Below are 10,453 nucleotides of genomic sequence, written 5' to 3'. Positions count from 1 at the left end.
TGTCATTTGGTTGAAATTAAGACTAAATCTCTATATGTGCACACACCCACACTCACACCCCCACACACACATATCACAGGGTTACAGCAGAATGAAAACGGTGAATAGGAATCACTAGTTGAAGGCTGCAGGTTTAAATAATCAGGACTGGCACACTCAGATCAGCCCACCAGTGGTCTTCACTTTGTGAAATGGAACTAATGCCACAAGGAAACTGCATGGTTATTTCATCTGTTTACACATCTGCTTATATGTTCAGCTGAACTGTCACTGAAAACAAGAGCACCATTCTTGGGACATAAAACGAGAAGGGGAAACGTTCAGATAATCAACAGTTAAAAGAACAAGTAAAAAAATAAGCCAACAGCAGGTGTGGCATCTCTGGTATGCAAAACAACTAATGAAAGTGTTCAAAGGAATTATCAAGGCAAGCCATTAAGGCTATAAACCATCAGAGGAGCAGCAGCAATATAGCAAGAGACGGAAGAAGAGGGTGAGCAACAGACTAGATCTTCCTGAAAGAGTGGCCTTGGCTCAACAGTTGTCTACCTTGTGCTGTCCTTAAAAAACAGGCCCAGTGCTACAGAAGAAAAATCTCCATGCCAAGCCACTGCCTTCAGAATGGTGATGATGTCTTCTTACAAAGGTAAACCCAAGATGACAACCACAAGCAAAAAAAACACTCTTTTGTTTTACCTTCAACAGATGAAATAGTCCATACAGTGCCATTCAATTTCCCATAGGCAGAAATCAAAGACCTCAGAATGAGAAAGTGATGGTTTTCATGTCACAAATGTTACATGTGGTCAGATTATGGAGCACTGAAAACATTTTTCAGTGCCTCTCACTACACTAAATCTTGATGTTTCTGAAGTCTCTTGGAGTTTGAGATGTATTGGAATAGTTTTTCGCACCAAGATTAACATGGCACAGTAGGAACAGTCTACTGACAAATCCATGTCCTCTTACCTTACCCATAAGGTTCCCTAAGGGTTCCCTTCATTCTCACAATATTTCATTTTGAGATGACTTAAGGTCAGGTAGAAGGGACCACATGGGCCACTCTTCATCACTTCTCCTCCTAGCTCAGAGGCTCACAAGTGAGGCACTTGGCCCTTTGGCACTTCTAACATCTGGGGCTGGAAACCTGTTGCTGGATAAATACAGCTCAGCAAATCCCCAAACCATACTTCTATTCACTAAGGTGTTATGGGGTTTCTCCTGTTTGTGCATGTCTGCACACACACGCACAATTTCTTGTCCTCTCCCTCCACACATACAGACATACACCTAGTCATTGTGGTCCATCAAAACACAGCTTGTTTGGATGGAAGAAGAAAACTCTGCAGATGCTGTTATTTTTGGAAGCTTGCTTATCCCTCCTGAATGCCAACAATTTTGGCTTGGCATCCATTTCAAATCAAGCAAGGTGCATATCCAGGACAAAGCAATGTGCATTACGTCTGAAGGGACCCGCATCTTCAGTGAAACTCAGAATGTGGCCAGAACTAGCTAACTACCTGAACTGAAAGCACCCCATGTTCAGATTCAAACCAACTCAACACACATGTAAGGGGTGGCTATTGTGTGTAGGGTAAGGTGTCAAGTCCTTTTTTATTTGGATTAAGCTCAAATAAGAAAGGACCTGAACCGAATGTGGGATGTGTATGTGTGTACATGTACACATTTGCAAACACACAGGTTTATGTGGGTATTAATATTGAGTGGAAAATCTGGCTTTTTATTTGTGTCTTTTTTTTTTTTTTTCAGTCTGATTTGGGTATATCTGTTTTGGCAAGTTGTGGGCAGCTCTCTTTTACTTTTGTCACCCAGAGGCTTCCGTAGACAAAAGGAAAGGAGAGAGGTGTATTCAAAGACCCCCATGGCGAAGAGCCCATCCCCCAAGCCTGACACGACCCCCTCTCCCAGGGGACCCCTCTTCTGGACTGGCTTCACTGTTGGCTACTTCAGTGCATCTGACCCCCACCCCCCGCGTGAAGACCTGAGATTGAGCGTGGATTTCTGTTCTCCACCAACTCTGCAGCAAGGGCCCTGCCAGAGGCGTCGCTTCCTGTCATCTCCTCTTCCCGCTCCCAAGTAGAGGCACCTAAACAGAGATTAGATTTCTGGTTTCAAGGCATGTCGGACCAAGCACGCTGAATGAACATGAGTTAGTTAATTAGCTCGGTCTCTCTTCTTTACGTTCCCTGGTCTGAATGTTCCTTGATGGCAAAGTGACCAGGATAGAGTTGGTTTGCATCTTAAGACCTATGGGTAATGCTTCTGGAGTGGGGAGATTTATTTAGCAACTGCTTGAACTTGTGTATGGGGTTGGGAAGGAGGTGGAGCTGACCCCAATGGGGCTATCGGAGATTGGGGTGTGGGTGGTGCCCACTGCCACGCTGACACCCCGGGCCTCGATGATGGCAGACAGGAGCTGCTGCTGCTGCTGGCGCAGGGTGTCGGCGATGAGCAGAGGCAGGGAGTTGAAGCTGGCGGTGAGATGCTCCAGCTTCGACTCCAGGCTGCCAATCTGCTTCTCCAGGTCTTCACTCCGGTCATTGAGTTCCGTGATTAAGTCATACATGACATTCTGCATCTGTGTGGAGAGAGAGGCGAGAGACAGGGAGATGACAGGTCATCACAGAGGAATCTGCAGTGGGAGAAATGAAATGCCCTCCACAGTATGACAGGAGCCACTTCCATACCAGTTGATCTGGTCAAGGAAGGATACAGGCTTCTTTCCTGGGGATGGAGAGGCTGAAGTGTGCACATTTGTGTTTTCTTATTACAAAAATAATGAGTATTAATGACAGCATTTTATTAGAAAATATGCACCGAGAGGGAAAAAAGTGGCCCCTTTTTTTCTTAAATAAAGTGAGTCTCTAAATTGTCTCTTGTTCTCACAGGGCCACAACCTCTCAGCTCACGTGGCTGCTGGCATCTAATGATTCCAGAGAAGACACTGGTGGGGAATGGACAGTGCAGTGGGTGTATAATTAGTAGGCCAGGGCTCAAGTACACATCTGCAGCTCACTAACAGTGTGCCCTCTGACAGGCGCCTGGCCTCTCTCAATCTCGACTGCCTTATACAATTGGAGTTAATAATAACTATACACAGTTAGGAGTTACTGCACATCTCCCAACCTCTATTTTAACACAGCAGCCAGGAAGTAAAGTGAATTAACTCTCAAGCACAGTGCTTAGCCAAAGGGGGCTGCCTTGCTAGGGTGTGGCCCTTCCCCTGTCTGATCCACAATGCCTCAGGGTGGGACATCCCTGAAGGGCCACTCTGAAGGGCTGAGGTCTTTGTTGACTGTATCCCAGTTCAAACTCTCCCTCTGACCGATCCTGCTTCCCTCACTCCTTGGCGGGGGTCCTGAGGGTGCTCCCCGCAGAGCTCCCCAGTACCCCTCCTGCACTCAGCACTGACTCTCCGTGTTCCAGGGGTGCCGACCGATTACCAGTGTTCCTTCCCCAACATCTTGTGGCCCCCTTGTTGGTCTGCAGAGTCTCAGTCTATGCAACAGATATTTTTCTCCCCGCAAATCAGCAAATGCCATCTTGGCTGTGTATATCAGACTCGGGAACAAGATTCATGGGCGTCTTCAGCCTCCCACGTGTCAGGGAGTGAGGCTCCTAGGGCGGCAATGCAGAGGGCCAGGCCGGTGGTTGCTTGGTCATCCCTGAAGTACTGTGGCTCTTTGGGTTTCTGGTGATCTGCTGGTGACACCCCAATCCTATGTCACCTGAAATTTCAGGTTACTCTAGGAAGACATGGAAACGATTTATGCCCCAGGGACCAAAGCAGCAGCAAGTAAGGTGAGAGGAAAAAAGAGGAGTAAAAGAAGATGTGAGAAGCTAGAGAAGAATGAAGGGGAGCAGGGATGCAAAATGCAGTGAGGCCTCCCCAGCAGACTCCAGGACCCATGAGGAAATTCACTGGGGCAGCATAAGGTCACGAGGTGGCATGGAGATGGCCCTGCCCCCATGAGCTCCGCTGTGGCCAGAGCAGGACACCGTGTTGTGGATGCCCTTGGAGGACAGGGTGACTTTAGAAGTGAAAGTACTCCCTTTATTAATCAACATGACAGAACCTCTTCGAGGCGCACATTCTTCCCAGAATGTGCAAAATCACCCCTTTCATTTGACCACAGGGGTACCCTGATGAGCTCTGGACTCAGAGTCCAAGCCTCTGGGTTGTGGCCCCTGCACTGGTGCTCACCAACTGCCTGTCTGTGGGATGGTCACTTTGTTCGTTTGGATCTTGGTTTCCTCATCTATATTGATAATCAGAACTACCATTTGCAAAACCTTTATCGTTTACAAAGCATTTTCACAGAAATCATCTTATTCGATCACCTGAGCCTCCGATGGTAGGAATTATTTTTATATTTCAGCTGAAGTAATTGAAGCAATTGGGGAAAGACTCCAAGCCCTCCCAGCTCTGCCAGCCTATAGGACAGCAATTCAATACAGACATAATATGCCATATTCTTAATTTAGAGAGGACCAAAGGGCAGGAGTGGGAAGGCGGTGAGTTGGGAGGCTATAGCACAAAGACAGAAAAGAGAGAGAACACGGCGTTATCGTCTCCCCCTGTTCCGTTGCTTGGTGACAGGATGCCAGGGGGAATATGGACCAGTGTGAAGTGTGCTAAGCTGCCGCCAGGACCTTGGGTGAGTCTCATGGGAGGAAAAGGCAAAGACTGGGCGAATGTCAGAGTTCACCTCCTCCCCAGATCTCCCCATGGGGGTTCTGCAGATTTTTTCCCTTAACCCTTTCCTGTACACTCTTTCTTTCCAGGTAACTTGCTCCTGGGTTATTTACAGCTTAGTTCCCCCACCCAATTCACAGGAGTGTCCTTGCAGTTCACTGAGGGGTTCGCTTCACCCAGTCTGCTCTGTGGGCCCCATCTCTCCGAGAGGCCGTGGGTGGCACTGCAGAAATGCAGGTTTGAAAGTTGGGTTTGCCCGATGTCCCCAGGGAACATCAGTCACAGTATGTCCTGCAAGGTGAGAGGAGAGACAGGAAGTACTGCTACTCTTAGAAGAAACATCCTGGGGCATCTGGTTGGGCTATTCCTGAAGCTCACAGGTGGGTCTCTAGCCCTGTTTGCTCCGTATGACCCTCTTCCTGGCCAATGCTGATTGGTCCCAGGGTGGACACATGGCCCAAACTGGCCAATCATTTCTTCTCTTCTGAGAATTTAGAATTAAGACTAGTAGGGGGCCAATTAGTCTTTACCTGTGGCTAAAACTATCATATGTACTCTCTGAATTGGAGCCTGTTACAGTCTGTTGTGGGGACAGGAGGCATAGAGGGAGAGAAAGAGAGGGAGAGAGAGGGAGAGGAAGAGAGAGACAGGGAGAGGGAGAGAGAACTGAAGCAGTCACTTGCACAGAAAGAGACAGAAGCGATGGTGAGAGACCTCCTGGTTGTGGGGGCTTCCCAGGTCTGGTTCAAGTCAGTTCCTTCCTGCAGTCTGGCCACATGTCTCCTTTGAGGTTCTGCCTGGAATGAGACTCCTTATATCCTTAGAATAGATTTCTCCATTTTTAAACCTAGTCCCAGCAGGTTTCTGATATTAAAACCAACACACCCAAAAACCTGAGGGAGTTCTCTCCTGCATGCCCACGTTCCACTCCCACCCCAGGCTCCTAGGAACCACCCTGCACTCCACGTGAACGCCCTCCTCCAAAGGCACGCAGGCCTGGAGGCTTCTCCCCAACTGTGCCAAGCCACTTACTCCCCGACTGAAGTCCTCACAGGTTTAGGAGGCCCTTTCTTTTGTTCAATCCCTTTATTAAACAAGGCGCCTGCACATGGCCCGAGAACTAGTGATTTCTCTGATTGCACTCTTTTCAAAGGGTGCTTAATGTGCCTGAGGGAGTTTCTCTTGCTTACCCAGGGAATGTGTTCCATTATGATAATTGACATCTGCTGGAATGTTCTGCCAGCCTGGCCCTGGGCTGTACGCTTAATATACAATTCCTATCAAGAGGCAATGAGGAGAGGGGGCTGAGGTGGGGGAAGCCTTTTCTTCAGTGGCACCGACTCTCAGCTCTGCCAGCAGTGTGGCCTTCAGCTCCCTCACCTGGGTGATTTGCAAGAGGACAGAGTTTCTTTAGAGTATTTATGGCAGCTCAGGGTCAGAAACAGAGTGGCAGAGTGATGGCAAGCCTCACGCCCTAGGGCTCTCAAAGGAGGGTTCTCTTTTTGGGTATCTTCATGTTCCTTGTAGGCTATCTGCCTCTTGAGAAGTAAAGAAATGCACCCCCACACACACACCACTGCCACCAATTTGAGGCCAGAAAAACTGGTTGTTAAGGATTGGGAGGATGCACAAAAATGAAGTTCCAAGTATTACAGCAAACCGGTGCGACCTGGGCAGTCAGCATGGCTATCGTTGCCGTCTGGTCCTTGCTAGCATGCTTCACAGCCGTGCAAACTCAAGCCCAACCTCAGGAGCCCCTCAGTGTGCAGCTCATAAAATGACACGGGAAAGGTTCGGTCAGCTCATTAATTCCACGCAAAGACACACCTGAGCGATTTCACTTAAGAAACAAATGCCAAGTTTTAAAAGACCACAAGACATACTGGTAGATTGCAAATGGAACAAACTGGAGCATAGGTATTTTTGAACCAGGCAGAAATTTTTCTTTGCTTGCCTGGTTCTGCTCTGTCCAGTGCGAACCCAGCCAGGACTCACAGGTGATCCTGAGAAGACTCAGTGTCTGCACATTCTAGGGGATGTCTCCAGACACTGCCACTCACCTTGGAAAGGTCCACCAGGGTGTTGGCTTGGTCACTCAGCTTCCTCTGCTCCATCTTGACGCTCCTCAACCTGTGGGGAAGAGTGATAACAGGCAAGCCCTTCAAGTTCATGCAAAGGCTTAGCCCCACCAGATCCTCCAGCCCTTCCGCTGCCTCTGATTTTGGAACCCAGCATGGGGACCGTGAACCTGGGGAAGAACTGAGGCTTTTACTTTCCAGGGGCTTGTCACATCCCCCCAGAAAGCAAACTCTTGTCCCAACGCATGCTCACCTTCAGTCACTGGTTTCCTGCTATTCCCAGATCATTTCCCTGCCTCTATGCCTGGGCTGCGCCTTCCATCTTGAGTGCCTTATTCTCAATTTTTCAGGGGTTCCCCAAACCTCTCCATCAGAATAAATGTTTTCATCCTTTGCTTTTCCACTTTTAAAAACTCCCCCATTGCCGGGCGCGGTGGCTCAAGCCTGTAATCCCAGCACTTTGGGAGGCCGAGACGGGCGGATCACGAAGTCAGGAGATCAAGACCATCCTGGCTAACACGGTGAAACCCCGTCTCTACTAAAAAATACAAAAATCTAGCCGGGCAAGGTGGCGGGTGCCTGTAGTCCCAGCTAGAGGCTGAGGCAGGAGAATGGCGTAAACCCGGGATGCGGAACTTGCAGTGAGCTGAGATCCGGCCACTGCATTCCAGCCTGGGCGACAGAGCAAGACTCCGTCTCAAAAAAAAATAAAAATTAAAAAAAATTAAAAAAAAAAAAAACTCCCCCATCACAGAAAGCATCAGCCACAGTTTGTTTTGATTTGAGTTGCAATGCATGGGGGAGGGGGGTGTGTGTGTGCACTGTGTGTGTGGTGTGTGTTCTGTGTGTGTGTGGCATGTGTGTGGATTTTGTGTGTGGTTTGTGTGGTGAGTGTGTGTTATGTGTGTTGTGTGTGTGCTGTGTGTGGGTGTGTGTGTGTGCTGTGTGTTTGGGGGCATGTGGTGTGTGTGTGGTTTGTGTGTGTGTGGTGTGTGTGTGGGGGCATGTAGTGTGTGGTTTGTCTGTGTGGTATGCTGTTTGTATGTGTTGTGTGTGGGGTGTGGGGGCGTGTGTGTGATGTGTGTTGTGTGTTGTGTGTATGGGGTGTGTGTGGTGTGTGTGGTGTGTGTATGGGTGTGTTTGTGGTGTGTGTCGTATGTGTGGTGTGTGTGTGTGGTGCGTGTAATGTGTGTGGTGTGTGTGGGGTGTGTGGTGTGTGTGGTTTGTGTGTGTGTGGCATGTTTGGTGTGTGGTTTGTGTGTGTGGGTGTGTGTGTGGTTCATGTGGTATGTGTGGGGGCATGTGTGTGTGTGGTGTGTTTGGTGTGTGTATGGGGTGTGTGTGTGGTGTGTGTGGTGAGTCTGTGTTGTGTGTGTTGTTTGTGTTGTGTGTGGGGGCATGTGTGTGTTGTGTGTATGGGGTGTGTGTGTGGTGTGTGTGGTGAGTCTGTGTTATGTGTGTTGTGTGTGTGTTGTATGTGGGGGCATGTGTGTGGTGTGTGTTTGGGGCATGTGGTGTGTGTGGTTTGTATGTGTGTGGCGTGTGGTTTGGGTGTGTGTGGGTGTGTGTGGTTTGTGTGGTGTGTGGGGGCATGTGTGTGTGGTGTGTGTATTGTGTGTGGTGTATGTATGGGGTGTGTGGTGTGTGTATGCGGTGTGTGTGTGTGGCTTGTGTGGTTTGTGTGTGCATGGTGTGTTTGGTGTGTGTGTGCTGTGTGTGGTGTGTGGGGGGCATGTGTGTTGTGGGTGTGGTGTGTAGAGGGTGTGTGTGGTGTGTATGGTGTGTGTAGTGCATTTGATGTGTGGTTTGTGTGTAGTTTGTGTATGTGGTTTGTGTGGTTTGTGTGCTGTGTGTGGTGTGTGTGTGGTGTGTGTGTTGTGTTTGTGTGTGTCATATGTGTGGTGTGTGTGGTGTGGGCGTGTGTGTGTGTAGTGTGTGGTGTATATGTGTGTGGTGTGTGTGTTGTGTTTGTGTGTGTCATATGTGTGGTGTGTGTGTGGCATGGGGTGGGTGGTGTGTGTGAAGTGTGTGTGAGGTGTGTGGGGGGGTGTGTGTGTGGTGTGTATGGTGTGTGTGATGTGTGTGGGTGTGTGTGTGTAGAATGTAGAAGCCCTTAGAGGTTCTTACTCTAGTTTTTACCTTCCATAACAGCCTGCCCAATTTCTGGCATGTGGCTGGTGCAGTCAGTGAGTGATCAGACCCACTTCACCACTCCACTTGTTGAGTGGAACAGAATGGATTTCTTCTGTGCCTCCTAAGTATATGAGAAGCTACTGACAGTTGTAGGAGTCCCACCGCTCCCAATCTGGTTATCTGATGGCTGAACCGCTCTGGCATACTCACTGGTGGATAGCTTGGAGGAACTTCCTCTGGTGTTTCCTGACTTTGGCATGGTCAATCTTCTTTAGCAGCTTTGTGTGTTTATAGATTAACCATGTTTCCCGAAGGACATTGGCTGCAGCATTCTTGATCTAAGGAAGAATAAATAAAGCAGGCTGCTATCAGGTTCATTTTCTTAGGTTCACATAATATTTTTTGTGTGTGTGGTTGCTACTGTAGTCTACCTCATGAGGAAATGATTTTGCAGTGATCTATTTTCTTAACCAAAATCACGGAACTCCTAGAAAAGATGATTAAGGCCAGGCATGGTGGCTCCCGCCTGTAATCTCAGAACTTTGGAGGCCGAGGCAGGTGGATCACCTGAGGTCAGGAGTTCGAGACCAGCCTGGACAACATGGTCAAAGCTGTCTCTACAAAAAATACAAAATTCGCCAGGTATGGTGGCTCATGCCTGTAATACTAGCTACTTGGGAGACGGAGGCAGGAGACTCGCTTGAACCTGGAAGGCGGAGGTTGCAATGAGCTGAGATCGTGCCATACTCCAGCCTGGTCAACAAGACTGAAACTCCGTCTCAAGAAAAAAAAAAAAAAGAAAAGAAAGAAAAGGTGATTAAAATTCATCTGCTATTAATCTTGTGTTGGACACTGCAGACTAGAGCTAAATTGAAGGGTTTCTTTCTTTCTTTCTTTCTCTCTCTCTCTCTTTCTTTCTTTCCTTTCTTTCTCTTTCTTCCTTTCTTCCTTCCTTCCTTTCTTTTTTCTTTTCTTTTTTCTCTTTTCTCTCTCTTTCTTTCTTCTTTTTTCTTGATTATTTCAGTACTGTCTCTTGAGTGCTGTTGCTGATGCTATATTTAGACAGGTTGCATGAGAAAGACCTTGAGTCCTGGGGTCCCCCTGGAAAATAGCTAGCAATATACCACTGCTGCCGTTACATGCAGACTTCCGAGCTTCACCTGAGATTGCCACTTAGTGTATATGGTACGTTGCTTGGATTCAGAGAGTAAACAGATTTCCTATCAGCTGAAGATTTTAAAAGACTTCTTTGAGAAAATGTCTTTCCCACTAATTGGAACTATAGGTACCAATAAGCCCACTGTCTCCTTTCCCAAATGGCCAAAAACATTTGCACTGCAATTTTACATGTAAATGTAATTGGCACAAAACAGAAATAATTTCAAAGCAATGTCTGAAAATCAGTGAAGATATTTAGGTGTGAAACCAGAGCTTCCTCTTTCCCAAGGCTGGCTCCTTCACTGTGCATTGCAATCACACGTTTCAACATATGACGCTGTCATCTGTTGACATGGAAACCACTGAT

The 10,453-nt window shown here is 48.0% G+C and overlaps 1 protein-coding gene across 1 annotated transcript in view; it reads right to left on the bottom strand.

Annotated features, from left to right (window-relative positions):
- Positions 1-1,731: 1,731 nt before the first annotated feature.
- The window catches only part of KCNN3 (potassium calcium-activated channel subfamily N member 3), a 165,339-nt gene continuing 156,617 nt past the window's right edge, over positions 1,732-10,453 (bottom strand). Inside the window, 3 exon segments of the mRNA XM_033195907.1 lie at positions 1,732-2,599; positions 6,778-6,847; positions 9,139-9,266. Of these exon segments, the coding sequence (XP_033051798.1) occupies positions 2,303-2,599; positions 6,778-6,847; positions 9,139-9,266 (495 nt within the window). The 3' untranslated portion in view covers positions 1,732-2,302.

The sequence above is a fragment of the Trachypithecus francoisi genome, unplaced genomic scaffold, assembly GCF_009764315.1.
Source record: "Trachypithecus francoisi isolate TF-2019V2 unplaced genomic scaffold, Tfra_2.0 Lachesis_group5, whole genome shotgun sequence".
Classification (NCBI taxonomy): domain Eukaryota; kingdom Metazoa; phylum Chordata; class Mammalia; order Primates; family Cercopithecidae; genus Trachypithecus; species Trachypithecus francoisi.
The sequence above is the reverse complement of the archived record's forward strand: the minus strand, read 5'-3'. Positions and strand labels throughout refer to the sequence as shown.